Source organism: Musa acuminata, chromosome BXJ3-6, assembly GCF_036884655.1.
Source record: "Musa acuminata AAA Group cultivar baxijiao chromosome BXJ3-6, Cavendish_Baxijiao_AAA, whole genome shotgun sequence".
Lineage (NCBI taxonomy): Eukaryota > Viridiplantae > Streptophyta > Magnoliopsida > Zingiberales > Musaceae > Musa > Musa acuminata.
The window spans coordinates 15,303,997-15,331,888 of NC_088354.1; the positions used below are offsets into that span (position 1 = coordinate 15,303,997).

The following is a 27,892-nucleotide window of genomic DNA, read 5'->3' on the forward strand; positions in this document are numbered from 1 at the left end:
GGCTTTGAATAATGTCGGTCAATGTTCACGCGATGAGATCGGGGAACGAGAAGCCATCATCTTGCTGTACTCGGAAGAGAGGCCGACGCGTATGCAGACTCGCCGCCGCTAGAAGAAGAATGGTTGTGCCGAGGCTAAATCACATTACATCCACTAATTAAGGAGCCATATTTGGGATCTCCAGGTTGCAAGTGGCGTGCTGAGATCTCAGATATTGAAGCTCCTGTACTTAATCACGACGCTTGGATGTCTCCGCTCACTTGATTCTACTTCATTCAAGTGTGAAGAAAAGTCAAGTGGTCCTTCTCATTTCCATTCCAACATCTCCATGTGAGCCCAGACGACCAAATTAAAATTGTCGGAGAATTGACTCGTGTAGTCAAGCTGAATCAATTTTAATTTGCGGAGACAATGTGTGGTCAGTCTTCTGCCAGATCCATCGGAAAACAAGCTCGTCTGCCTCGTTTGGAGCAGATCTCCACCAGTTTCTACTGCCATATATACTTACAAAACGAGCTAGTCTGAGCACCCCAAACCAAACCTACACTTGTTCTACTTGGATCTTGCTCTCCTCTCTTCTCTCTTCTCCAATGGTGGAACTAATAATAGCAGGATGGTTCGTGTCCTATGTCGTTGCCAAAGTGACGGACATAATCAAATTCTACATGAAGAACCAGATCGAGTACCGGAAGGGCAAGAAGTGGAAGCTACATGAGCTGGAGAAACACCTCCGAAAGATTCAGGCGGCCATCTTCGAAGTTGGCAAGAGACGGATCACGAACCCGAGCTTGGAAGCTTGGCTGTGGGACGTCAAGGATGCTGTTTACTCTGTGGAGGACATCATCGATGACTTCCACTACAAGTTGGAGGAGAAGGCCAGAAGCAAGGGCGAGGGCAAGGTCAGTAGAGTTTCATTACTCGCTCAGAAAGTAGGAGCTGAAACTAAAGAATTCTTGAAGGCATTTGCTTTTGCTTCTGAAACAACTTCAAAGTTAAACACCGCTGTCCAGACATCCGCTAAACTAGTTGAAGAAATCAGTATACTCGTTTCGGGAGCACAATTCGGTGTAGTCACTAACAAGCAACATGGAGTAGCCATCCCCGATTGGCGAAGAACAACTTCCCCAACCAAGTCGACCTGCTCGGCCAGGGGACGGCAACACGACATAGACAGGCTACTGAACATGATAGGTGATGCATCAGGGGACGACAAGTACTCTGTTGTCGCTATTGTAGGACACGGTGGGGTGGGGAAGACACACCTCGCTAGGCTCGTCTATAACATTGTCAAAGAAGAGAAAATATTTCATATCATGGTGTGGGTGTGTGCATGCAACAATTTTGATGTCAGAAGGCTTTCCATAGAGATGGTGGAATCTGCTGCAATTAAAAGGCCTAGCGATTTGCATACGATCAGTAATTTGGAGGAGATTCAGAACATTCTTGGGGAGGGGCTGATGGGCAAAAGGTTTTTGATTGTTTTGGACGATGTGTGGGAGGAATCCAATACTAACTGGGAGAACCTTTGCGTCCCACTTAATTCTGGAGAAAAGGGAAGCAAGATTGTGGTGACGACCACCAACCAAAACGTCGCAAAGATGATGCGGACCAAAGAAATCATACATCTCGATGGCGTAGAGGGAGAGGCGTGCTGGGAATTAGTCAGAGAACACGCACTGGGTGATCGAAACCATATTGCCATACCTCACAAGTTGGAGTTCATAGGCAAGAAAATAGCCAAGAAGTTGGGGGGCTCGCCATTAGCAGCGGTGACCGTAGGGCGTGCTTTAGAGTCCAAGTTAGAGGAAGAACACTGGCGGCGAATCTTGCGTAAAAGAATTTGTGAGGTCAAACAAACCGAAGGTGACATTGTGGCGGTGCTGAGATTGAGTTATGAAGACCTACCTGCCCACCTAAAGCAGTGCTATCTTTCTTGCTCGTTGTTCCCAAGGAACCACTGCTTTGAGAAAGATGAGCTGGTAAGATTTTGGATGGCCCTAGGCTTCGTTCGGGGGGATGACGAGACCACCATAACGGAGGACATAGGCGAGGAGTTGATCGAAGAGCTGTCGAGCAGATCCTTTTTCGTGAATGCAAAGAGAAGGCACAACAAGTTTGAGCTCCACCCTATCCTGCATGAGTTTGCAGAATGTGTTTGTGATGGTGAGTACTTTAGATTCGAGGGTATCAAATCCAGCAAGCCAATTAGAATCCCGAACAAGGCCCACCATGTTTATGTTGCTGCCGATGATCTAATTGCGGTCACCGAAACTTTGTGCGAGAAGAAAGAGATACGCAGTCTTGTAGTCGCTGGGAGGCTATCGTCCACTCAAAAGGATATCAAGTCAAAATATAATCTATCCCTTGAAATGGTTTTGAAGAGTTTGGAAAGCCTACGTTTGTTAGTAGTTTCTGAACTCGTAAGTGGTTTGCCTGAGGCTATTGGTGGATTGAAACACCTTCGGCACCTGGAGGTGCCTGGAAACGCCATCACGGAGTGGCCCAAGTCATTCTGCAAGCTCTACCATCTGCAGTGGTTGATTCTGAGGATGCATTCCAAGAGTGTTTCGCTGCCAGATGACATGAACAAGCTAAGCAACCTACGTTGTGTAGATGCAGATACCGAAGCAATTGCAGCCCTTCCGTGGATTGGAAATCTAATTTATCTTCAAGAATTAAGGGACTATCGCATCCAACGCAAAAAGAAAGGATTCGATGTAGGGCAACTGAAGCACATGAATCAGCTCCGCAGACTCTGCGTCAGAGGTCTCCAGCATGTAGAGAGCAGGGAACAGGCAGCAGAGGCTGTGTTAGAGGACAAAGAGCACCTTCGCTGGCTGGAACTGTGCTGGAGCAATGAAGGGAAACCCATAGCTCCCACTGCATGCAAAGACTCTCTGGAAGGACTCCGACCGCACCCGGATCTTAGAGAGCTGAAGATTAATGGCTACAAGGGTCACCGACATCCGTGTTGGATGGAGAACAAATATTTGCTGGGATTAGAGAGGTTAGAGATGTGGTCTTGCCATCAACTGACATCCCTCCCCCCTCTCGGGGAGCTTCCTTTTCTCAGGGTTCTGCACCTAAGACGTATGGATTCGGTGGAAGAGGTGGGTGCTGAGTTTTATGGCAGCACAGATGCACCATTCCCATCGTTGGAGGAGCTTTGGTTCGATAACTTGAACCAGTGGAAGAAGTGGGACGTGGAGGCGAAGCAACGCCGTGAAGTATTCCCTCGTCTTCGCAAGCTCGCCATCGGAAACTGCCGCAGTTTAACAGGACTGATAACCCTCCCTTCATCACTGGACGAGCTTGTTGTTCGATTCTTTGCAGGTGGTGACTCGTGGGACTTGCCCGAGGACGAGGCCTCGACATCAACGTTGATGCTTCACGTCGATAACCTCTCGCTTTTACAGAGATGCCTTCAGGAAGGACACCTCACTTCGCTTCGTCGACTGGAGATTCACGGCAGCTTTGACCTCGAAGCGTTTGCTCGTGGGCTGGGGGAGCGGCTGGATCACATTTCCTCTCTCCATCACCTGCATCTCACTGGAGTATGCAGCCCACAACACCTTCCTCGTCAACTGCTCACCCTTCCAAGCCTCAAAAGCCTGCACATAGTGGATTGCCCTGAAATCAACATGCTCCCAGAGGGAAGCCTACCTAGCAATCTAGTGGATTTGCAAATCAACGGGAGTCCAAAGCTCGAGCAGCGCTACGAGTGGACGACCGGCCCCCAAGGGTGCAAAATCCATGCCAAAAAAATTAACGAAGCGTTGCAGTCGAAAACACCTGAAAAGAGCGAGAAGGTATACACTACCAGATAAGCGCTTCTTCTACACTTGTGTCCTTCGCTTTCGTACGCTTGCTCTTAGTGGTGATAGGAAGATAACCCATGTTGTTTGTCACCAATTTGTGAGCAGGGGAAAAGAACACGATAGGTGCCGCAGGCAAGGCTCCAGGAGTCGAACATGTCCCGGACAAAAGAAGAGACAAAAGACTTGGTTCTGATCTGTCCAATAATAAGCAAGGGCTTTCCTTTGCACAGGAAGGCTGCTGACATTGTGCTCGTTTCTTTCTTCCTTCCTTCCTTCTCAGTGCAATGTTCGCAAACCTGATAAATGCATGCAGAATTCTTCTTGCAAACACAGCGCAGTTACTGTAGCTCCAAATATCGCCCAGAAGGCTTCCTGGCCAAACTCCCCTCCTTCATTCTAAGGCTCGATTCACCTCTTGCCGAAACCGGAGGAGTTCTTGATCACTGTGCTATGTTTTCTTTCGGTGTGCCGATCGATTATGATGCTCTTCCAGCGCAAGATTCTTTGGGGTCTTGCTTCGGGTATTAGCTATCATAGGAAATTGCTTTCACGCGTGAAGAGATTCAAGTCGGATAAATCTATGATTATTAATTTAGATTTAAATATTTTCAACACCAAAATGACTCTTTAATTAAAAGGTGGAACCACAAAACTAAAATCAATCAATAAAATCACAATTAACTATATCAAATAAAAAAAATCAAATCATAGTCATTGATTAAGACTCTCTTTCTAAAAATGGTTTGAGCATTAAGAAAATGCCAGAAATTAGGAAGTCACAATCGATAATCCTGTAGCTAAAAAGAGAGAGATCCGCAAAATTAGGACCCGATGGAAAAGCACAGATGGAAAGATGGAAAGATGAAAAGAGAATGCAACATTACCAGCCCAACAATCACATGCGGCAACATCAATAGCTGCTACTCTTTCCCGCAACAAAGCAAAAAAATAAAGCTGCTCAAGTGCGTATTTTTAACGTATGTCATATTATGCCGATCATGCTAATCTAATTCTTCTTCTTCTTCTTCTTCTCCAAGAAACTTCTTCCCATCTGTTCATTCATTCATCGCTCGCAGAAATCGACCAAATAATCCAGCATTGAAGGCGCCGATTTGTGTCACATAATAATATCTAATCGGATCCGAACCCGTTTAATTCGTGGTCTAGTCGTTTTAAGACCGACCGCATCTCACATTGGATCTACCACGTGGGACCCATCCCGTACGTGTAATCACGAGGCAGGTGGACGAGGCTGGTCAGTCGCAGAGGGGACCGAAAAATATTTTTGTTACTTTTAAGGCGTTGTTCGCCTGCACTTTTATTTATTTCTTTTTTATTTTATCTTTTATTTTTATTTTTTACTGTGGGCGAGGGGGAGTGCAAAGAAGAAGTTTCCTAAATCTGTGTACGGCGACCGCACATCATCCTGTACGCACGAATCTCGAGGGTCTCGGCTGCCCCGCCGCACGCATTAACATATGGACACGGACTGATCCAACGACATGGCGTTGGATCCCGTCACCGAACGGTGGTTCTCGTTCGGTAGGCTGTAGCTTTTGGCCGTGTTCATGGGAGGCCCAAGCTTCTAAAGAAGAATAACATAGTTATTGATGGCCAAATCACTCTTGTAATGATAAATATATTATTAAATTAATCCACATGTATGTGAAGAAGGTGTTATTATAGTCAACATTAAAGTCATCGGTCAATCTCGTTCTTATTGTTAGGTGTTGCATGGGGCCTCTAGAAGACCCAACATACGGGTCAACTCACCAGGCGGTGCGTGCAAAGCCCTGAGGGCGTAATGGAGAATCGATCACAATTGAGGGGTAAATAAGTCTTTTCATGATCATCTCCACATCCGTGGAGCATGTCAATCATCTCCCTCTTTGCTTTTGTTGGTTGGATTCGGATTTCGGTTAAAGCGTGTAGGTTGCAATCGATTGCGTTCATTGTGTTTGTGTTGACCTCCTTATCCTCCAATTCTTGTCGTCAGGGAGAAAGAAGAGAGGTTATAGATTTAGGAAATGGTAAGATCGTAAAGATTTGGATTAGATTCAGAGGAGGAAAAGGGACAGGTGGTGGTGATGAACGAGGAGGAGTCTCCTTTTTTTCTGTTGAATTCTTGTGCTGTCGTCAAGGAATCTTTTTGTGGGCTGTGATACTGTTGCTGTTGTCGTCCGTCATCGCACCTCCTCATCCCTGAAACCCTTGCAAGAAGGTATTTTGGTTCCCCTCTTCCACTTGTTTTAATTTCAGCTATCATCATCGGTCGTTCAATCAAATTTCCCATTCTCAAGAACTTGTTGGGATGCATCTCTGCATCTTTGGGTGGGTAATTTTATTGGTTATGATGTTGCTTGGTTAGGTTTGACAGATTTTTTTCTCGAAGGATGCGTGATTCTTCTGTGGATGGATCTCAATTGATTGATATATTGCTCTGATGGGCATTACATCTTGTGTGGATCTTAATAGAATTCTCGTTTAGTTCTGATTGGAGCTGATCTGTATTGCCGATTGGGCTTCTGGGATTTCTTGTAACGGGTTTGGTATCTTTTGGTTTCCAAAAGTGACATTGTTGTGCTTTTTTTGCAGATCGGTTCTAGGGTTTGTGATATCTCATTGTGGTCTATTACTGGAAGTGGCGGGGGATAGATATTCCAGATCCGTAGTGTATGGAGCAGTTGTAGTGAGGGTTAGGGTTTTTTCTTCTCTTTTTGTGCATCTACCTTGGTAGTTAGAATTTTGTTGTTGTCTCCGATTCTCTCTCCCACAAATGATCACAGGACAAAAAAAGCGACTGCCTGGTTTCCTGGATTCAAGTTTGGATGACATAGATTTGGATCTCTATCCTTAATTTGATTGATCTGTATCAGATTTTGCTGCTAATTCTTGTCAAATTACAGAGGTTGAAGCTCCACTGTAGAAAATTTAGATTTAACAAGAAATTGGGCTTGACAATGCTTCAGACCTGGTTTTTCTGTTTTTCTTTTCAAAGTACCCTTAGCAGAATGCATTTCTGTGGTGAATATATTATTTTTTTCAAGCAATTGGACTGGTTGTAGACTGCATGATTGTCATGAATTTTATTCAGGCATGTATAGGCTTCCAAGATGAATAATAAATGATATTGAGTTTTCCTAAAAGAGAACTTTTGCTCTTATTGACCTAATCTTCTGCCCTTTTTGGATCTCTTCTTGTTTTTCCTATTGCATCCGTCAAGATTTACTTGATCTGATATTTCAGGATCTTGTCACTTTGGATTCTGACTGTAGTACTATTATGAGTCAGTATGGATGCATCTGGGGGATAGTAGGATTGATAGCTGTAGTTCCTAAAACCTTACAAAATTTTGTAAGATCTATTGTATTGACTATCAGAGAAAGCTAATTATGTTAGTGGTGTCTTTTAGCTGAATTGTTGTCTAACATGAAAAATATAAATTTGAAGTGTACACAAGCAACAAAGTTTCTGGGTCTATGTTACTATTTTTGAAGCAAATTGTTTGTTAAAAAAAGACTGTTATTAAGGATACTAGGTGTTGTAGATAAATAACATGTTGATCTTTACCAAGGCAATTAACAAGAAACAGAATTGCTAGGGCATTATAAAGTGAAAAGTACTACAGTAGTAGAAGAAATGGCATTTCAGATTATTGCATCTTCTGATAGGGCTTTTTGACTATGGTGTGACATAACTAAGATTCTAAGCACTTTATCGACATGATTAACATCTGCTTATTCATATTGGCAGAATTGGAGAACATCTATGATGTACACTTTTCGCTTTCAGGCCATGTTGGTACCAATACTGACATGCATATTTCATGTTGACAGTCAAAAATAGTGCAGTAAGAATATAGAGAAGACATGCATTGCAAAAAAGAAGAAAAAGTCTTAAGACTGTAGTCATGCTTACCTATTATTATTTTCTAGGGTGCAAAATAAAGGTAAGCAAAGAAGAAACTCCTTTTTTATTTCTAGAAGTAAAGATAATAAAAAGAAGGAAAAGACTAACCTGTACAAAATTATTTATTCAATTTTGTGATTGATGAAGCATAGCTGATTCCATGATGTGGTTTCCTGACATATGCTGGTGATTATTTTGTTTTAGAAATAGATCAGCACAAACTGAATGAATTGTTATGTCTGTGCAATATATGGAGAGTGAAAAATAGAACACACATGCAAAATTGTCACTATTTCTATTATAAAAAGGTGAGAGTGAAGAAGCTCGCAGCAAATAGATAGGTGGTATTTGAATCCAGTTGTTATCAGGATTAAGTTGAGACTCACAAAAATAGGAAAATGAAAATATGAAATACAAATCTTGTGCATGATACACATTGGGTCAATCAAAATAAGGTTAAATAAGTTAAGATCGAGGAATGGTATTAAAAAGGATGAATGTACAAAAGTGTAATGGATTCCTCAAGACATGGTGATGTGCCATATTGATTGGAAGTAGCTGAATGTTCCATCATAGGCCAAAAGGAGTTAGGTTTTAAAGAACCCTACTAGGGGATTAAGCATTTATGAATCAAGGGTGGAACAATAGATGCAGACAACAAGGCTTCAAATTTTGATTTGGGATCAATAACGGAAGGTGGATGGACTAATATGGTATTAGTGTTACCAGTGTACAGGGTCTTGGTATGATTTGATTCTGGTTGGACTACGATGACCTAAAGTACACAGAGAGCAAGCATTACACACTGGATGATATTGTTGTTGAACATCTCACTCTAGTGGTAATGGAGGGAGGCAAGGTTGTTGTCTGAGCATCATTGGCAGAGATGACATAACAGCTAAGGGAGCTAGGCTTTACCGATGTTGGCAGCAGCCTCATGCTCGATGGAGGCACCCGCTTGAGGACAAGGGCCTCACTGACTGTGGTGGAGGCATGAACAAGGCTGCGATGTATATGAAGAGAAAACAAAACAATAGTTTGGGTACTAACTACCAATGGATCGGTGAGTACTAGTCCATACCAATTGATAGATCGAAGCTTGATCCCTTCTTAGACACTCCATATCAAGCAATTATTTTGCCCTAGGAATGTCGATTATATGCTTTAGATTTAACTAAACATTCTACAGTATGCAGAAAACATTAGTTCATTAATGGAATTTAGCTATAGAGGTCTTGGATTAAAGCCTTTTAAACATATGATCTATTGTGGAAGAAAGCTCCATTAATGGAATAGACTTACGTCAACCTTGAAAAGTTGAAGTCAATAGTCAATATCAAAAGATGAAAGATAACTAACAACTTACGCTATGGTGGAAGGGTTAAGTGAAGTAGGTCTAATATGACCATTAGGGCACATGTATGGATTAGCATCAGTGCTTCACCTATGTTAAGCATCTTGAATGTCAAAATTGGTTCAGGAGCATGGTCAAGAAGGACAAAGGGTCAAAAAGGCATATGTGGTTTAAATTTCAAGGGATAATATCAAGGTATCCAATAATTGAGTAGGCCTTTGGTCCAAAATTGTACATTTTTTATATCTATTAAAAGATCCCTATTAGGTGAATTAATGCAATTTTAATATAATTTAAAACTCTTACCGGCTACAGAAGATTGGTATGTTTCAAAGAATTCTATGTGGCATGTGTGGATCTACCTTATAATTAAGTCATAGATGTTCCAGATTAAAACAATTAACCCAACTTATTATTGAAATATTGATCAATTGGGTAAATCATACCAAACCCTTTGATAATAATGCTCTTCAAAACATGGACATCTAAAATAGGCCCAATTGATCCTTGTGGTAATTCGTCCATATGAGTTATACACTTTGGTTTAATCAAACCAATTAAATTGGTCCTTGCAGACCGTTTGGATTTCTAATTTTGGGTTTCGGTTAAACTTTATGGGTATCACTTACAGCACTAGTGTAGTTACACTTTTGAAATGTTGTCATCATTCTAAATATGTGCTGAAATTCCAATATTAATATTTACATGGATACATGTATGTATAACATGATGATATTTCTTAAATGGGCTGCTGAATTGAAATATTGTTGGCTGAGTCTGACTGATCTGGGCTTAGCCAGCCGCTTCTGCTTTTAGGTTAATTGATTCCCCAGGTCTCTGGGGATTTTGGTATCAGTTTGGACCTATCCTGCTGCAAATATATGTTTGAGTTGAGAGATGTGGTTTTTTTACATCTAGCTCGAAATATATAGTATCTTGATATGTAAGAAAATGCCCTAGAAACACATATAGTGTGACCTATAAAAACCTCCACATGGACATCCCAAACACTTCTGGGATTAAATTTTGTTTCTTCATTTGACTTCAAAGTTTTTCATGCATTTTCAATGTATTTATACTGCATCCATTTATTAATAATTGCTGGCCTTTTTTAGGTACATGGGGACAGCATGCACTACAAAGGATTTACATCTACCAAGACAAGAAACAATGTCAGACAACATGCCTATTGACTTGAGGGAGGATATAGGCATTCCTGTGGCAAATTCAGGTTATGTCAATGAGGCTACTGTGTCTCCAAAGATGCAGATGGAGAGCGATAGTTGTGGTTGCGAGGAAGTGAAGGTCAAACGGTCGCTTCGGCGCCGAAGTGGGATTTACTATGGCGTATTTGATATTAGCTCTGAAGAGGAATCAGACTGCGAACAATCTATTAAGGTTTGTAAATAAATTCTCCACATCTGTCTTACATGTTCTCATTGTGCTAGGCTTATGCATCTACCAAATTTCAGACTACGGGCCATATGTTATAAATCCAAAATATTATAAACCTATATGCAATATGTATATTACTGCCTAGGTTTCTGTGTATAGCAGTTATCATTGTTGAGATATAAATTAGATTATTTATTGTCAAGTGCTACATTATGGACCCAGCTGTTTCTAGATGTAAATTTAGCAGTGGACTTGCTCCATAAGTTCATAATGGGCCATAATAATAAGCATATGATTTTATAGCACATCTTCTTTTATAAATATACACCGATTTTTTACTGTGGACATGGATGTTTCTCTCTAAACCTTTTAATTGTATTGATTAAATAAAAAGCAAAAAAACCTTAATTTTTGAAATATCCATTGTGATCTATAATTGTGGCCCTGGTATAGGATCGGACTTTAAAACGTTCCCGACAAAAGAATGATGTATCGAGGAGCACTAACAAGTCCAGATATGAAAGGGTAAATTGCTCAAGTATGATTTTACACTTTCTCTCTCAAGGTAGCCACCAACTAATTGCAAATGTTAATAGCAGGAGCCTTCTAGATGGAATCCAAAAGAAGCACGTAGACCTGTCATTGATGAAGCTCCTGTGTTTTATCCAACTGAGGAGGTGCTTGTCAAAACTCCCTACTGGATATTGCTCTACTAGATGGTGTTCCTTTACATATCTTTGTCTTAACTAAATGATGTCTTTTCTTAGGATTTCAAAGATACACTTGGATACATTGCTAGCATAAGAGAGAAAGCAGAAAAATATGGTATATGTCGCATTATTCCACCTCACTCTTGGTCACCACCTTGTCCTCTAAAGGAAAATAACTTTTGGGGATGTACTAAGTTTACCACTCGTGTACAAGAAGTTGACAAGCTTCAGAATAGAGAGCCAATTAGAAAAAAGTTCAGGAATCGTTGCCATAAAAGAAGAAAGAGAAGAAAGCGCTTGAGATTTGGGATGACTCGAAGGCGGAATGCCTCTGCTGTTTCTGAAACAAATGAATCTGTTGGCTCAGACACAGATGAGAAGTTTGGTTTTCAGTCTGGTTCAGACTTTACACTTGAGACATTCAAGAAATATGCTGATGAGTTCAAAAAACAATATTTTGGAGTGAAGGGTACTAATGGAAGTATAGAGCATCAAGACGACAACCATGAGAAGAAGTGGCAACCCTCCCCGGAGGATATTGAAGGAGAATATTGGCGGATAGTTGAGGATCCAACTGATGAGATTGAGGTATTAGCTTGTTTATCTTTGTGCTAATTTGTCACAGTAATACTTAATAATCAATTTTATGTTATCATTGAAATGAAGGTGCATTATGGTGCTGATCTGGATACTGCAATGTTTGGTAGCGGGTTCCCTAAAGCTTCCTTGGGAAACAAGGCCGAATTGGATCCTTATGTGAATTCAGGCTGGAACTTAAATAATTTACCTCGGCTTCCTGGTTCAGTTCTTTCATTTGAGCGTGAGGATATCTCTGGTGTGTTAGTGCCTTGGTTATATGTGGGAATGTGCTTTTCTTCATTTTGTTGGGTAAGTGTATAGTTGTATTTTCACATTTCTTTTGTTTCCCATGATTTGCTATAAATAAATATCATTATTTTGTTATCTTTTTTTTAAAGCTTTTCCATCACTGAATAAAATTTTAATTTTTCACATTTTTACAGATTAGAAAATATAGGCATCAAAAGTTTGTATTCAGCAAATGATATAAGCCTTCATGGAAATATATGATAATTAATTTATCAGGATAGATTGTTATCTTTCATGTTTATCCTAGTGATATGACTCTTTTGTAGAGTTGAACGGTAGAAAAAATCCAAGTGGCTGGCCACAAATAGTTAGAATGACATCTGTTATATTTTTTAATAAATTATTGGTTTCCATCCTTTTTAGATCTATATGATCTTTATTTTATACTACTAAGCTTGTTCTTAGTTTCTTTTCTTTTGCCAATGTTCTTTATATGCCTTGGTTGATCAGTAATCTCTTTTTTTATTTTGTCATGGCAGCATGTGGAAGATCACCATCTTTATTCTTTGAATTACATGCACTTTGGTGATCCAAAAGTATGGTATGGGGTTCCAGGCAGTGATGCAGTGAAGCTGGAGGATGCCATGCGAAAACACCTTCCCGAGTTGTTCGAAGAGCAACCAGATTTGCTGCATGAATTGGCAAGTTTCAATATCTCTTGATTTTATATATTCAGTATTCTTAGTTTTAGGAAAATTACATGCACACAACATTCTATAAGGTGTGGCTTAGATTGTGACACACATTATCATGTCTGTCATAGGATCCTTTATATGTATGTTAATTATTATGCCTGACACTTGATTTGGAATCCAAATTTTGGATGTCTAAGTTCCTTAAAGTTTTCTCATTGTAATTTTTATCCTTTATTTTCTGGGGCTAGACTGATACTTATCTATTCTTTATGTAACTGATAACACAAATTTTCATGTCATTGGGTTTATTATAAAAATAACCTTCCTCACATACCCTTTCACATGTGAGGAGTGACTGTGTATGTTTGATCCTAACGGCCCAGACTTCACAATTTTGGCTTTTCTGAACAATTTATTTCTTTGAATTAATTACCCATCATGTATATTGTAAATTTTACTTGTAGTTACATTCTTTAAAACTTGTTTCTCTGTTAAAAATCTAAAATTTGGTTTTGAGATTTGATTTGAATTTTAGACTCAAAAGTACTTGTTTCTTATGCTTGATCTTTTCTAAATCACCAAGCATTTGATATCTAAGAAAATAGTTCCTGCCTGGATTATCAGGCTACAAGAACAATCTATAGTGTTTGTACATCAAGATACATGTGATGAAACTAATTGAAATTTCATTAGAAGAAATTAGTGCTTGTTTCTGACAAAGTAAATGGTGTACGCAATGCGGTGCCATATCATGATTATTGTAAGTGACATCAGACTTTGATATGTTGAATTCCTTCAAATGCCTTGTTAAGTTTGTCTCTTTTTTTTAGCTCCTAAAGAACAACTCTGCCATCCGATTTCTAGACTTTACTGGTATAATATATAATTTTTACTGCTCAAAATGGAGTTTACTGTATAATATATAACTTCTATTGTATAGCTTATGTTATTTATCTCAGTCAGGTGAATTTCTTCTATTCTTCTTATCATCCAATTTGAGCAGGTTACCCAATTGTCTCCGTCTGTCCTGAAATCTGAAGGAGTTCCTGTATACCGTGCCATTCAGAACTCTGGAGAATTTGTTCTTACTTTTCCAAGAGCATACCACTCTGGTTTCAACTGTGGCTTCAATTGTGCTGAGGCAGTAAACGTTGCTCCGGTAAACTGGCTTCCACATGGTCAATGTGCTGTTGAGTTGTATAGTGAACAACACCGCAAGACTTCCTTGTCCCATGATAAGTTACTGCTAGGTGTTGCATGGGAAGCTGTTAAAGAGCAGTTGGAGCAATCTCACCTGCAGGGTAACAATCCAAGATCCCTGACGTGGCAAAATTTTTGTGGGAATGATGGAGTATTAACTGAGGCCATTAAGGTAACATTTCATTTTACTGAAGTCATTCTTATGATGCAATAAGTTTCTTATTCATCTGTGCTGGCTAATTCTGTTTTAGGCAAGAGTCATTATGGAGCATAAAAGAAGGGAGAATGTTTCTAGTATTTCAAATGTGAGAAAGATGGATAATAATTTTGATTTATCGACTGAAAGAGAATGCTTTTTGTGCTTCTATGATCTACATCTTTCTGCAGCTGGTTGTGAATGCTCTCCAAATCGTTATGCATGTCTATCCCATGCAAAACTTATATGCTCGTGTGACCCTAGTAAAATGATTTTACTTGTTCGACATAACTTGGATGAGCTAAATGCCCTTGTGCTGGCTCTGGGAGGGGATCTGGGTGCAGTGAAGCTCTGCAATTTAGAGGACATTGGGTTGGCGTTACCTACACAGTCAAAATTTCTGGAAGAACCAAATGATTCCTTGAGTAAAAGCATCTCAGAACACGAGAGACCACTGAGTGATGTAAATGCTTTGAATATTGATAATGGAGTCCACAATCAGGAGATTGATAACCAACTATCCAGAGCTCTTTCTCTTGCAAATATAGAGCACAAGAGCCACAGTCTTTTTCAAGAACCAGAAAGAATCCATAATATCAACAAGCCATCTGTAGGAATGGTTAGTTTAAGTGACAAAGAAGGGAATAGTGCACATACATACTCTGATGCAGCACCTCTAGATGTGAAATCAGATGTAGTGCTGCATAATGATGTTGGATGTCAGGTGTCATCATCAGGAAAAGAAAATATCCTCTTATTCAGCAGTAATGAGGATGAAGGCCATCAATTTTGTCTCGATCTGAATGTAGAACAAATAACAGGGGAGCCTAAGGTTGAAACTGAAGGGTGTCATGTTGAGTGCACAGAACCAGTGATATGCACCATTAAGGAAGAGCAGATTTGGAACTCTGATATCTCTAGACAGGAGTGCTCCTCAAATTTCAAGGTTATGGGTGTAAATGGTTGTGGCATTGTCAGAATCCAAATGGAATCTGATATCATGAGAAAAAATAAAAACATAATTGGAACAGGCTCTGATTGTGGGTCTTCAATGTCCCTCGGTCCTTGGGCTGACTTGGGTTCTTCCCATGCTTCTTCCGAAAGAAATTTAAATCAAGCATCATGTTCAAGAGATACTGAACTCCCACGTAAATCTAGTCCTAGACTTTTTGGAGTTGACCTACAGCATGATCTGTATAGTTCATCACCTTCAGGCAGTCAACGAAGTCAATCTATGAGGGATAATTCAAACCATTCTAATGCTGTCAATCAAAGCGATCATGACTTGGGGATGATTCATCCAATGCCTAAATATTGTGTTGAACCTCTTAACTTTGGAAAGGTGATGCATGGGAAGCAGTGGTGCAGTAGGCAAGCCATCTTTCCAAATGGTATATTTCAGTCAGTTCAGTAATATAAGGTTTTTGCTGATTAATAATTTATTAACCAGGTTGGCTAATTGATTTTACAGGATTCAGAACCCGTGTCAAGTTCTTCAGTGTGCTCGATCCGACAAAATTATGCAATTATGTTTCAGAAGTACTAGATGCTGGACTTTTGGGACCTTTGTTCAAGGTTAGAATCTTTGGATTTGCATCAACTTTTGCTCTGCTGATATCCTGTTTTGGTGGTTGCATTTCATGTGTATTGTTCAAGTAACTTCCCTCGCAGGCTTATCCTATGGAAAAGTCTCTTTATCCAAGCCCAATGCTGAAGCAGTGGCCGCTAGAATAACTTGTGATTGCCAAAGTAGTTGTATGCAAATTATTTGGTATATATAATAAAAAATGATATTAGCCAAATAGGTTTATATGATTAGATGCAGATAATATCATGACTACTATAGGACAGCAAAAAGAGGTCCATCCTCATGGTAAAGAACTAGCATCATCACAAACTACAGCAATTATTTTCTTTCTCACACATACTCTTTCAAGATGCATTCATTTTCCATGTTTTTGTTTCCATTCCTTGTCGGACATGATTTTTTTCCTTTTTTATTTTCAATCTTCATAAAGCAAGCTAGTCTTTGGACTGTAATTCCGATGTACATAAAAAATGACTAATCTAGATCAATTATTTTGTGCTTGTTACCTTATTTAGGTGACAGTGGAAAATAACCCAGAGATGTCCTTCACGGCCTCGTCTGCTTTACAGTGTTGGGAAATGATTCGGGAAAGACTGAATCAAGAGATTGTTAGACAGCATAATCTTGGAAAGCAAGGCCTTCCTGAATTACAAAGCCCAGAATCCATGGATGGTCTTGAAATGTTTGGGTTCTTATCTACTTCAATTATTCGAGTAAGTCTGCCTTCTTTATGTTTAGTTTCTAGTAGCCCAAACTTTTGATTAAAATCTACCATCGTAAACTTGCTAGTAGCTTCTGATTTGTTGAATACCTGGTTATAAAAATATTGTAATATGAATGCCATAAAATATTGTAATACGAAAACAGTGCTTGTAGTAGTTAAAGTTTGCTAACCTAGTTAGTTGTATTATACCTGGTAGTTTGTCACATGCAAAACATTGAAAATCCAATTGCTAGGTTGTCTGGAGGTGAATTTTTCTTGCTAGTGATTATTGATCCTCTTGTTTAAATCTCAAGTACTGTTTTCTTTTATAAAAATATCTAAAGTACATTGCATTAAGCTGTTGTATCTCTACTCTATATCACTTTCCTGACTAGAACGTCAACAGGTTGTTGAAGCTCTCGATCCTTACCATCAGTGTCAAGAGTACTGGGAATGTAAGTTCACTTCACCTTCTTCTTTCTCGAAGAGGATGGATGTGAAAGATCTGCCTGCAGCAATTCCGACGACTTTCGACGCTAATGTTGGCACAGGTAGTTCCCATCAGGATAAGACAAAATTATTTGGAGTAAATTTATCAACTAAGATGGAAGAGGATGCATCATATGACAACCCTGGTGAATCAGTAGAAGAGGTTCAGAATATACTAGGAGGGTTCTTCAAGAAGGCAAGCCTCAAAGAATTAAGGATGATGCAGAAAATATTCCGCAGCAAGTCAGGAAGCAGCACATGGAGAACAGCATACGGGGCCCTTTTAGATGAGATACAGAAGAATGTGCATAAATAAGAGTAGAGAAGCAACTTAAGATGATTTTTCAGATTTCTGTTACGTCTGCGATAAAACTGCTGGAATCTCTGGGATCTAGAAGAGACATTGCCATCCGGCCACTATTCTTTCCGGTATGAAGTTTGACTTATCAAATCCCCCTTACGCCTCATCAAAGTTTTGGCGGGATCATTCTTTTTTGATTTCCATAAAGAATACGGTGGATTCTTGCATGGTTCGATTTGCCTAGGCAGCTGGGCTATGATCTTAGGGATTCTCTTCTTTTTCCTGGCCGTTGTGCATGGAGCAGCCAAATGTGAATAATTGCTCATCGGACTGGGCCATTGTACAAAAGATAGTTGACTGATTTATAGATCCAAGAATTTTGAACATATGAAGATGTGATAATGTTTCACCACGTGAATCCAGCATCGTGGAAAGCAAGTCATTTGTGAAATATATCATATGGTCCATCAGTGGCGCAACCGTAGGCTGACGACTAAATGTTCTGTAATTATTTATAACAATACACTACATTTGTATGCATGCGTAGGTTGAAGCAGAGCCCAAATCTGAGGTGAGCTAAGCTTCATGAACTAGGACTTTTAAATAACTCGTTGCATTTGCCACATGATTGTTCATTTGGATAATGGTAATTGTTTTAGGTGATTCCTGTACTTCAATCATATGCTGATTTAAATGATAGAATGAAGTATAATACTTGGGAGGGTTTGTTGAGCTCTCGGGTCTGCATCAGATGTCATGCACAGGTACAAAAGTCAAGCACTGGTTCTGGAGCTTGGATCCCCACAGAGAACAAGTAAGTGCATCAGGTGTCATGCATGTTTAAAAGACCAAGCATTTTTTGATTGTCGTCGTAATATTTACGACCACAGCAATTTCTACCAGATCAGTAGAAGACCACCTCTGTTAGATCAAACTAGAATCTCAATCCTAATATATTATCCAACTTAAATCAGAATCCATAAGCCAGCCAACCGAGAGGAGAAGAAGATGAGAGCTATACGCAGCACTCGTAAATCCCAATCAGAATCATTATTGTTCCTTCCCCAGTAGAATGAATAGTTGAAACCAGATATGCCAAGAGTTATTTTACGACCCATCACATGGCTTGCATAAGATATTCTCTAACAATTTATATCCATGCACATGCCTAATGGGGGACATGGAAAAGCCTAACAAAGATTCTGCTGGGATAAGTGCATGTGAGAGTAGATCCGGGTGCTGAGTTCCATGGCCCCAAGAGCTTAGTAGGTTTGTCCCATCCTGGCTTAGAGGGTGGTCCAAATCCTCCTCCATTCTTTTTTTACCACACCCGCACATGAGTTTGCTCGGAATGGAGGTGACACCCCCCCACATCAGATGCTGTTTTTTCTCGCATAAGGAAAGAAGAGGTTTCTTCATCACCTTTTCTCCTCGGCTACATTGAAGAAAGCCATCCTGGCCATCACTGCCTCCGATCACAGGGCAGGTGGCGAGTTGGGTACGAATCAGTGGTAGGGAGAGGGCCATCCTGGCGATCGGTTTTCTATATAGAAGAAAGCCGTCATCGACGCATTTTGATCTCAACTGACCGCCTCTTCCTCGTCTCGTTCGTTCATGGCGTCCGCTATGGTCAACATCGTCGCACTCCCGCCGCTGCCGGAGGCCTTCCCCTGGTTCAGCCCTCGGATCTCATTCAGCCACGACTCCGTCGACCCCACCCCCGTCGCCCCGCGGGAGGGCCGCCCCGACGGCCATGCGGAGGACTTCGAGTTCCGCCTCCACGATGACCCCGTCACGATGCTCCCCGCCGACGAGCTCTTCTCCGGCGGCAAGCTGGTGCCCATGCAGCTGGCTGCGCCGAAACCGGCTCCGGAGTCGGAGATCGCCCGGTCGGAGCCCCCTGTGACGGCGCGGAAGGTGGACATCGCCGGTCCCGACTCCTACGCGTTCTCCCCCCGCGCGCCCAGGTGCACCACCCGGTGGCGCGAGCTCCTCGGCCTCAGGAGGGCCCTCGCGAAGCCGCCTGGTGTCCATGTAACCGCCCCCGTGCCCTCCGCTGCGGCCCCCGCCGCTTCCAAGAGTCCTATCCCTCGGTCGTCTATCAAGCATCTGCTACACCGCCACCACAAGCCCGCTTCTCCGGTCGCGTCGCCGAGCCTCCCTCTCCTCCGCGACTCAGATCGCGAGTCCGTGGCGATCGCCTCCCGGATCTCCCTCTCCTCCTCCTCTTCCTCGTCCTCCTCCGGCCCCGACCACGAGGACCTCGGGAGGCTCTCTATCGACTCGGACAAACCCAGCCGCGTCCCTCCCCGGGTCCGCCTAGCCCGGCCGCGCCCCGCAACCCCAGCGTCATCGAGGGTCGGATTCCGGCCGGCAGAACCAGCAGCGCCGGCCCCGCCGCGGGGGGCATCGGTGGACAGCCCGCGGATGAGCTCGTCGGGGAAGATCGTGTTCCATGGCCTGGAGCGGAGTTCGAGCAGCCCTGGGAGCTTCACTGGCGGCCCGAGACCGCGGCCGCGCGGGGTGGAGCGGTCCTACTCCGCCAACGTCCGCGTCGCTCCGGTCCTCAACGTCGTCCCCGTCTGCTCCCTGCGCGGGTCGGGCAAGCCTGTCTCCGTCTTGGGTCTCGCCCACGTCTTGTCGCCGCAGCAGCAGAAGGACCGGATCGGCTCGGCCCGTAACCGGGCTGAATTGGCCCGGTCGGCCCGGCGTCGAGACCAAATCTGCACCCTTCCCCAAAAATATTTTTAGAAAACAGTAAATGAAAAAGAATTCCAATAATAGTTATTTTTAATCCAAAAAAATCCTCCTCATGTTGATTTGCTCTTTCGATCTCTCGCTCTCTTTCCTGTAAATATATCAGGATATTTTTGATGCTATTCATCAGTTGTTTGTGTCTATATATTAGGAGATTAAAGAAATAAAGATAAAACCGGTTCGGATCAATTCGATTCCGGTTCGGTCCACGACCACTGCGCCCTTCGACCGATCCGTAATGAAATGCGTTTCCCTACAACAGTTCGGGCCAGCCTTTGTTTCTGAGAACGAGCAGCAGTAGAAGCAACTATAGCCATGGCGACCTGCGCACCTGCTCGCTTCCTTCGGTTACTCCGCCTGTGTTGTCTCATGGCGGACGACGGGGAAAGCCTCGTCCTGATGATGTGATCGGACGGCTCGTATTCTCTTGGTCTTCCTTTGTCTCTTCTCCCTTCCAGTAGCACGCGGGATCGCCTACGCTGCTGCTGCTGCTGCTGCCGGAGTAGGAGGCAGAGATTCCAATCTCCATTGTCTAACATGCTTGTTTCAGATGCTTTTATCGCCTTCACCGCTTCAAAGATCTCCTTTGCAATTATATATATATATATACATATACATCGGAGTGAGGAGAAGCATGTGATTCTTGGTTGTACTTTGGTGATCTTTGTTGATGAAAGTGTCTGTTGTCTTCTGGACCGCGACATCTCTCACATGGCTCCATGGCAGCTAGTGTTGCCACCGTAGTAGGATCATGGGATCCGAATGCAGGCATTGCTAGTAGTAAAACGGGATCTCATACCCTCCTATTCTTGAGCATTGAAATATTTTTAGTGTAGCTCATTCTTGTCATTATGTATCATGCTCAAACTCAGCTGTTTAGGTCGTCCTCTTTTCGCTGCACCATTTATTTACTAATATATGTTGCTTTTGATTAATTATAAATTAATCTCTGTAATTAGTTATCTATAAATTAAAAAAATTACATTGAGATTCTTATATTTACGAACATAAAACATTTAGTTCTGTTTTTCCTCACGTTGTTTATTTTACTGATAAAAATATTATACGTACTCAGTGATAAACGGAAGTAAGGTAGAATCAACATATGCTCAGTGATAAATACTATGATATTTTCGTCAACAGAATCGACAATGTATCACTTTCATAAGTATAAGAATCCTAAAATAATTTTTAAAAATATAAAAATTAAAATACTAAAAATAACTAATTAATTAACAATGTTAGATACCGTAATATAACTACTGCATGTCATGTTTGAATGATATTAATTGGGGAGAAATAGATGATTTTAACTTGGGTTGGCTTTGGTCTTCCATATCAAATCGATAATCACAAATTAAACTCAGGCCCACGTATTTTCGTTAGTAATATGGAAAGCATTTGAACCATAGCCATGCCAACTTATTTGTGACGTTTGCTAACGTGACATCCATGTCATCTCATCCCTTTTACACACGTGGGTCCGAACGCTGACTTGGACATTACTATATATATATTTTACTTTACTAATACACATGTGTAGGTTTTATAAAAGTTTTCAAGTATGAAAATATTTGTTGACATTTCTTTTATAAAGCAAATGATAATGTAAATTTTTTTTCTTGATACTCTAAAACCAAAAACATATTGACCTTCAAATTTGTAACTTATTTTCAGAAAATAAAAGCAATCATAAAAAGCATCTTTTAATTAAACAAACCATTTAATTTAAAAAGATATAAAAATAAAAGGCTATAATATTAATTGAGTAAAAGTGAAACTAACAAAACCATGTCTGTAGAGAGAGTGAAAATAACAAAATGGAACCCTCTCCCTCTCCCTCTCCCTCTCCTCTGTGGCATATATTTTTAGAAAATTATGAGGTTGCTAGAAATTTATTTATTTTTGGCTGAATACACTTACTCTCTCTCTCCTTCGTATCTTTGGTGTGTAGCTAATTGGTTTGGCAATCTTGTCGGATCTAAACATTGGCAGTGGAATTTAGGTTGATGATGTCCTCGTCACCGGCCAAGAAGAGATGACGTTCCAGTCTGGCGCGCACCAGTCGAAGAGAGAGCACGTCCATCCACGAGAAAGTCCGCAAGCTCAACCACGCGACAAAGCTAAATAGGCTTCGTCGTCTCTGATTCCACGTTCTTCATTCCCTTTAGATGACACGGAGTCAACCATTCCCAAGTCACAGTCGTTTGTTTTCATCTCATTGACTCCGTACAGCCGCCAGTTTCCTCGCTAATCGCGCACTTCCCTGCGGCCGCTCTCCCCACTTTCCTCCTCCACTGGTCAAAACTGCGGCGTATCTTTGACTCTATCCTCATCGGTGTCCCACAGGTTTGCCGGTGCGTGGCTCGGAAGGCAATCTTCCCGCGTCACGATGGGGTTGGTATTTTTTTTCTTGCTGTGAAAAAAATGCCGTTTTTGCTGCAAAACGTTAATTTTTCTGGAAAATTTTGACGCTTTTGCACGGTCGATTTTATGAAATCGGTGCAGATAGGCGTTGAGATGAGAAAAGATTGGATCTTGAAAGCCCGTGACTGCAAAAGGCGTTGCCTTTCTGATGATTCTCTGATTTATTGTTTAGGATGTCGGCTGGAGAATCAATTGGTTTCACATTACATGCTTACTCGAAGACGCGTGGTTGACTGTAAGGTCATATTTCGTCCCCACCAGTTGTTCAGGTCATGTTTGATGATTTTTTCCACCAATGCTTGACGATTATGCATGTTTGTACGACAGATCGATGTAAATATGCGTTCAGATGAGAAAATATTGGATCTTCGAGGCTTTTCACAGCGCAAGGAGTTGCTTTTCTTGTCATTCATAATTTGTTTGGCATGTCGGCTTGAGAAGCGATTGGTTTCACATTACAGGATTGCTCCAAGACTTTGGCTGACTCCGAGGTCGTGTTCCTCACCACAAGTTGATGAAAACCGCAGTTCTTATCAGCAAGTTGGAATCCAATTTAAGCTTTCGTCTTCCTCTCCCTGTCCTCTCACTTGTCTACCATCTTCGTGAGGAAATGGCGCTAAGACAGACTTTACCGCTGTTGCTGCTGCTCCTCTGCTCCCTAATGGCTGCAGAGGTGGTGACCTCAAGGAGGTCTATCTCCGATGTCCAAGTCGAGGCTTTGCTGGCCTTCAAGGCCTCCATCTCCGATGACCCTCTCGGCGCACTGGCCGATTGGAACACCACCATTCGTCACTGCAACTGGAGCGGGCTGACCTGTGACCCATCAACCGATGCCGTCATCTCCATCAGCCTTCCCCAGATGCATCTCAGGGGCAGGCTATCCCCGTATCTCGGAAACATCTCCACTCTCCAATTCCTTGATCTCACTGCCAACTACTTCTTCGGTCCGGTCCCTCCTGAACTCGGACTTCTGCCTCAACTCAGTGAGTTTGGTCTGAGTGAGAATCTTCTGTCAGGGCTGATACCTTCAGAATTTGGTAGCTTGGAAAGTCTTCAGTGGTTGGATGTAAGCAACAATTCCTTCAGTGGAAGCATCCCGGACAGCATCTGCAACTGCACATCTCTCTTAATTCTAATCCTCGGTTCGAATAATCTGACTGGTACGATCCCTTCATGCATCGGTAACTTGATAAATCTTCAGTTCTTCACGGCGTATTACAATTATCTCATCGGTCCCTTGCCTGATTCATTTGAAAGGCTAACAAATCTGCAGACGCTAGACCTTAGTGTGAATCAGTTGTCAGGAACTATACCTCCTGCGCTCGGTAACTTCTCGCATTTGGAAGTTGTTCAGCTTTACGAGAACAGTTTTGTTGGTGTCATCCCTCCTGAGCTAGGCCAGTGCTCAAACCTGACCTTGTTGAACATTTACAGCAATCAACTCAGTGGCAGCATTCCCCCTCAGCTCGGAGAATTACACAAGCTAAAAGCTTTACGTGTACATGACAACAAGTTGAATTCAACGATTCCTGCTTCCCTATCCCGTTGCAAGTCGTTAGTCTCTCTTGGTCTTTCTGAGAATGAGCTAACCGGTCGAATTCCATCTGAATTTGGGTCTCTTACTTCAGTTCAGTGGCTTTCTCTTCATGTCAACAGACTGACAGGAGAAATCCCTCCATCGTTGATGAACTTGACGAACCTCAGGTACCTGTCCTTGAGTGAGAATTCACTGTCAGGACCGATACCGCCGAACATAGGATCACTCCACAAGCTGGAGTTTTTGGTCATTCACCACAACTCTTTGGATGGCCCGATTCCAGTGAGCATCACCAATTGTTCTCATCTATTCAATGTAAGTGTTACTAACAACAAGTTCACAGGGGGATTACCTTTTGGGTTGGGTAAGTTGCAGAACTTCACGTTCTTCTCGGTTGGATCTAATTTGCTCTCTGGAAGCGTTCCTGAAGATCTGTTCAACTGTAGCAAGCTCAAAACTCTGGACTTGGCAGTCAACAAGTTAACCGGCTCACTCAGTCCAGAGATTGGAAAACTAACCAACTTAGGGATCTTACAGTTGCAGCATAATTCCTTGTCTGGATTGATTCCACCAGAGATTGGAAATCTTAGCATGTTGTTCAAATTACAGCTTCATAGCAATAATTTTGTTGGTCAGGTTCCTACAGAGATCTCAAAGCTGTCAAGTCTTCAGGGACTCTTCCTTGGAAAGAATTCTCTTGAAGGAGAGATTCCCAAGCAGGTGTTTCAACTGGAACGGCTTGTTCTGTTGGATCTGCAGTTCAACAGGTTTGTAGGGCCTATCCCAGATGCCATGGGAAATCTCCAACAGCTCGCTTATCTGTACCTCAACGATAACATGATTAATGGCTCAATTCCACAAGCTATGAAGAATCTGCGGCGACTTCTCATGTTGGATCTTTCACATAATCGGCTAAGCGGATCGATTCCAGGTGCTGTGATGGCAAGCATGTCAAACATGCAGATGTACTTGAATCTATCAAATAATATGTTTGTAGGTTCTCTGCCAATGGAAATTGGTGGTCTAGAAATGGTTCAAGAAATTGATCTCTCAAACAACCAACTGTCAGGGAGTATTCCTGCTTCGCTGAAGGCCTGTAAAAACTTGGACTCGCTGGACATCTCTGCTAATAAATTTTCAGGTGAGCTACCTGCCAGTATTTTTCCTCAGCTTGACTTGCTTACTAGCTTGAATCTCTCAAACAATGAGTTATACGGACAACTTCCCAGCAGCATATCAGAGCTAAAGAGCCTTGTCTCCCTTGATGTTTCTCACAATCGGTTCAGCGGACAGATACCAGAGAGCTTGGCTAATCTTACAAGCTTACAAACACTCAACCTTTCTTTCAATCAGTTCGAAGGGTTCATTCCAAAAGGTGGGATATTTAGTAATTTGTCTTCATCGAATTTGGAAGGAAATCCTGCACTATGTGGCTCAACTTCTTCTTCTACCTGCAAGAAAGGAAGCCAGAAGTTGACAACAAAGGCATTGATCATTGTTATTACATTATGCTCTCTATTTGTTTTCCTGCTAGTGCTTTTTGTGGGACTGATCTGCTTCTGGAAACGTGATAAAAATCAATTCTCACATCACGCCATGGAGCTTAGTACTGAACTTCCCCTCATCCCAGACCTGAAAAGATTCACACGGAGTGAGCTAGAGGTTGCTACAGAGTCATTTAGTGAAGAAAATGTGATAGGTCGGAGCAACTTGAGCACTGTCTACAAAGGAAGGCTTGAAGGTGATGAGCACTTTGTAGCTGTGAAGAGGCTAAACTTGGAGCAGTTTCCTGTTGAGTCTGATAAATGCTTTTTCACTGAACTGAAGGTTTTGAGCAGATTGAAGCACAGGAATTTGGTTAAGGTGTTGGGCTATGCTTGGGAATCAGGGAAAATGAAAGCTCTAACTCTGGAGTTCATGGAGAATGGAAATCTGGAAAGCATCATACACAGTCCACAAATCAATCGTTCGAGGTGGACAATCTACGAAAGGTTGCAGGTCTGCATCTCTGTTGCAAACGGGCTTGCTTACCTGCACTCAGGCTATGACTTCCCTATAGTTCACTGTGATCTCAAGCCATCAAACATCCTTTTGGATAGAGATTGGGTTGCCCATGTGAGTGACTTTGGGACAGCTCGCATGTTGGGAGTTCATTTGCAGGATGGAAGCAACCAGACCTCATCTGCAGCCTTCCAAGGCACCATTGGCTACATGGCACCAGGTGATCCTTAAGGTTCCATTTTTCTTTGAACTAGTAATAGTAATATTTCTTAAGTGTGTGTATATATGTATTGCTGCAAGTAATCAACCTCCTTAACTCATTTAATTGTGAAAATATAATGTCTTGGAAGTTGAAATATGCACTTTCATTCTGGATCAACCAAATTACATTGAATTACTCATCAGCGACCATCATTGTAGGTTGGACAAAGCATGCTAGATAATTTTCTTAATACAATTCTCATGCTAATTTGAGTTCTGTGTTGTTGCTAAAAAGTAGTTCTGCCCTGTATAAGTAGTTTTTGTGCTAAATAGTGTCTGTGTTATGAAGAGTTTGCATACATGAGGAGAGCGAGCACAAAAGTGGATGTGTTCAGCTTTGGAGTGGTTATGATGGAGCTATTCACCAAGAGAAGGCCTACGGGATTGATTGAAGAAAATGGTATTTCCCTTACATTGCAGCAGCTTGTGGAGAAGGCCATTGTCACTGGACTCGACAGTGTTCTCCAAATAATAGACGGCGACATGAACCTCGCGAGTGAGATAGAAGAAGAAAGAGTGACGGGGGTGTTGGAGTTAGCTTTGTCATGCACTAACTTTTCTGCAGAGGACCGGCCAGACATGAACGAAGTGCTCTTATCGTTGCTGAGACTGATCCGGGACAAGAATTAGCTGGTTGGAATTTTATCTATTTATATAACATCTTTCTGCTTGTTTTACGTTATGTTTCTTCATAGCACTCAGTAGAGTGCAAACTTGAGCAAATCAGGGGAGTTATGTCACTAAATGTATTCTGGACATGTACTTTTTACTAGAAATAACATGCATTGTGGCTTCTTTTTCCTTTTAATTGCATACCTGTTGCTTCCCCCTTTGAGCAAAATGGAGTGGATGCAAGTTTGGCATTAACCTTCTTTGGCATCGAAATCCACAGCATTAAACATGTAAATTCAATGAAGGGGATGCAAGTTTAGACTGTCCTGCATAGCTATTTGCCAGCAAAACAAGATTTGTACTTGAAGAATGTTTAAAGCTAATAGAGACTTGGAGTGTTTGGACTGCTGCTGAGCATTACAATCTTATATCTCAGTCTTTCACATCTTCTTTAGAATGAGAAGCTTTTTATAGAATGTCTCAAAGAACAAAAGCACAAGTAGAAACAACACTATCTTCCTTTAAATTCCCATGAAAAGATTTTTGACTAATCGATACCCTTTCGCCGGAAAGAAAACAGAAAAAGAAGTGTGTTTTTTTTTTTTTTTTTGTACTACTGCAGGTTAAGAGAACCTTTCAACATGAGTGCTGCATGAATCCAGCAAAATCCATTTCTGAGTTCATGCTTGCAGATCTAGCTAGATTCACGACGGCAAGCATCAAAGACAACAATGACTCAGATTGTGACCAAAGAGGAGGAATATGTTTCTTTGTAAGAAGAATATTGGAATGCAGAGAATGTTGCTTCCCTCTGTGTTGGGAGATGCAGGAATCCAACCTTATTGATCCACACAGTTGATGCAAGTCAATTCATGTGGAATTTGTTGACCACATGTATCTTCACTTAAATAGGAAATCTTAATTATGATTTGGATGGCTTAGGAATGTTGTCATGCTACCATAAAATGCCATTAATATAGACACAGTTTTCAACCTCAGTTTTAGGAAGTTTGAAGAAAATGATACAAGATAGCAAAGAAGATATAGTAAGGGTGTCAAGAATGTATCATCAGTATCTTCCATCACAATAAATTGAAGAAGGTATTATTTC

At 41.6% G+C, this 27,892-nt stretch overlaps 4 protein-coding genes across 7 annotated transcripts; all 4 read left to right on the forward strand.

The window, feature by feature from the left end:
- The first annotated feature begins 520 nt into the window (after positions 1-520).
- Positions 521-4,150, forward strand: LOC103988607 (disease resistance protein RGA2-like). The gene is made up of 2 exons (XM_065155240.1): positions 521-3,809; positions 3,924-4,150. Exons 1-2 carry the CDS (start codon positions 591-593, stop codon positions 3,939-3,941), a joined length of 3,237 nt encoding a protein of 1,078 aa, XP_065011312.1. The 5' UTR covers positions 521-590; the 3' UTR covers positions 3,942-4,150.
- Positions 4,151-5,723: 1,573 nt separating this feature from the next.
- On the forward strand, positions 5,724-17,918 carry LOC103988539 (lysine-specific demethylase JMJ15). Of its 4 annotated transcripts, none has more exons than XM_065155900.1 (13): positions 5,753-6,039; positions 6,414-6,513; positions 10,197-10,479; positions 10,930-11,001; positions 11,073-11,153; positions 11,244-11,774; positions 11,853-12,074; positions 12,554-12,715; positions 13,713-14,081; positions 14,161-15,496; positions 15,577-15,680; positions 16,209-16,406; positions 16,803-17,918. In XM_065155900.1, exons 3-13 carry the CDS (start codon positions 10,201-10,203, stop codon positions 17,199-17,201), a joined length of 3,753 nt encoding a protein of 1,250 aa, XP_065011972.1. In that variant the 5' UTR covers positions 5,753-6,039; positions 6,414-6,513; positions 10,197-10,200; the 3' UTR covers positions 17,202-17,918. The 4 variants fall into 4 exon arrangements, with proteins under 4 accessions (XP_009405370.2, XP_065011972.1, XP_065011973.1 ...); XM_065155901.1 differs by having other exon boundaries at positions 11,076-11,153; XM_009407095.3 differs by lacking the exon at positions 6,414-6,513 and having other exon boundaries at positions 5,724-6,039; positions 11,076-11,153.
- A 315-nt stretch (positions 17,919-18,233) lies between these two features.
- Positions 18,234-20,159, forward strand: LOC135639832 (actin-binding protein wsp1-like). The gene has a single exon (XM_065153782.1). The coding sequence runs from the start codon at positions 18,801-18,803 to the stop codon at positions 19,935-19,937; it is 1,137 nt and encodes a 378-aa protein (XP_065009854.1). The 5' UTR covers positions 18,234-18,800; the 3' UTR covers positions 19,938-20,159.
- Positions 20,160-22,476: 2,317 nt separating this feature from the next.
- LOC103988543 (LRR receptor-like serine/threonine-protein kinase FLS2) lies at positions 22,477-26,977 on the forward strand. Its single transcript, XM_018828154.2, has 3 exons — positions 22,477-22,610; positions 22,698-26,128; positions 26,459-26,977. The coding sequence occupies exons 2-3, from the start codon at positions 22,885-22,887 to the stop codon at positions 26,797-26,799; spliced, it is 3,585 nt and encodes a 1,194-aa protein (XP_018683699.2). The 5' UTR covers positions 22,477-22,610; positions 22,698-22,884; the 3' UTR covers positions 26,800-26,977.
- Positions 26,978-27,892: the final 915 nt, after the last annotated feature.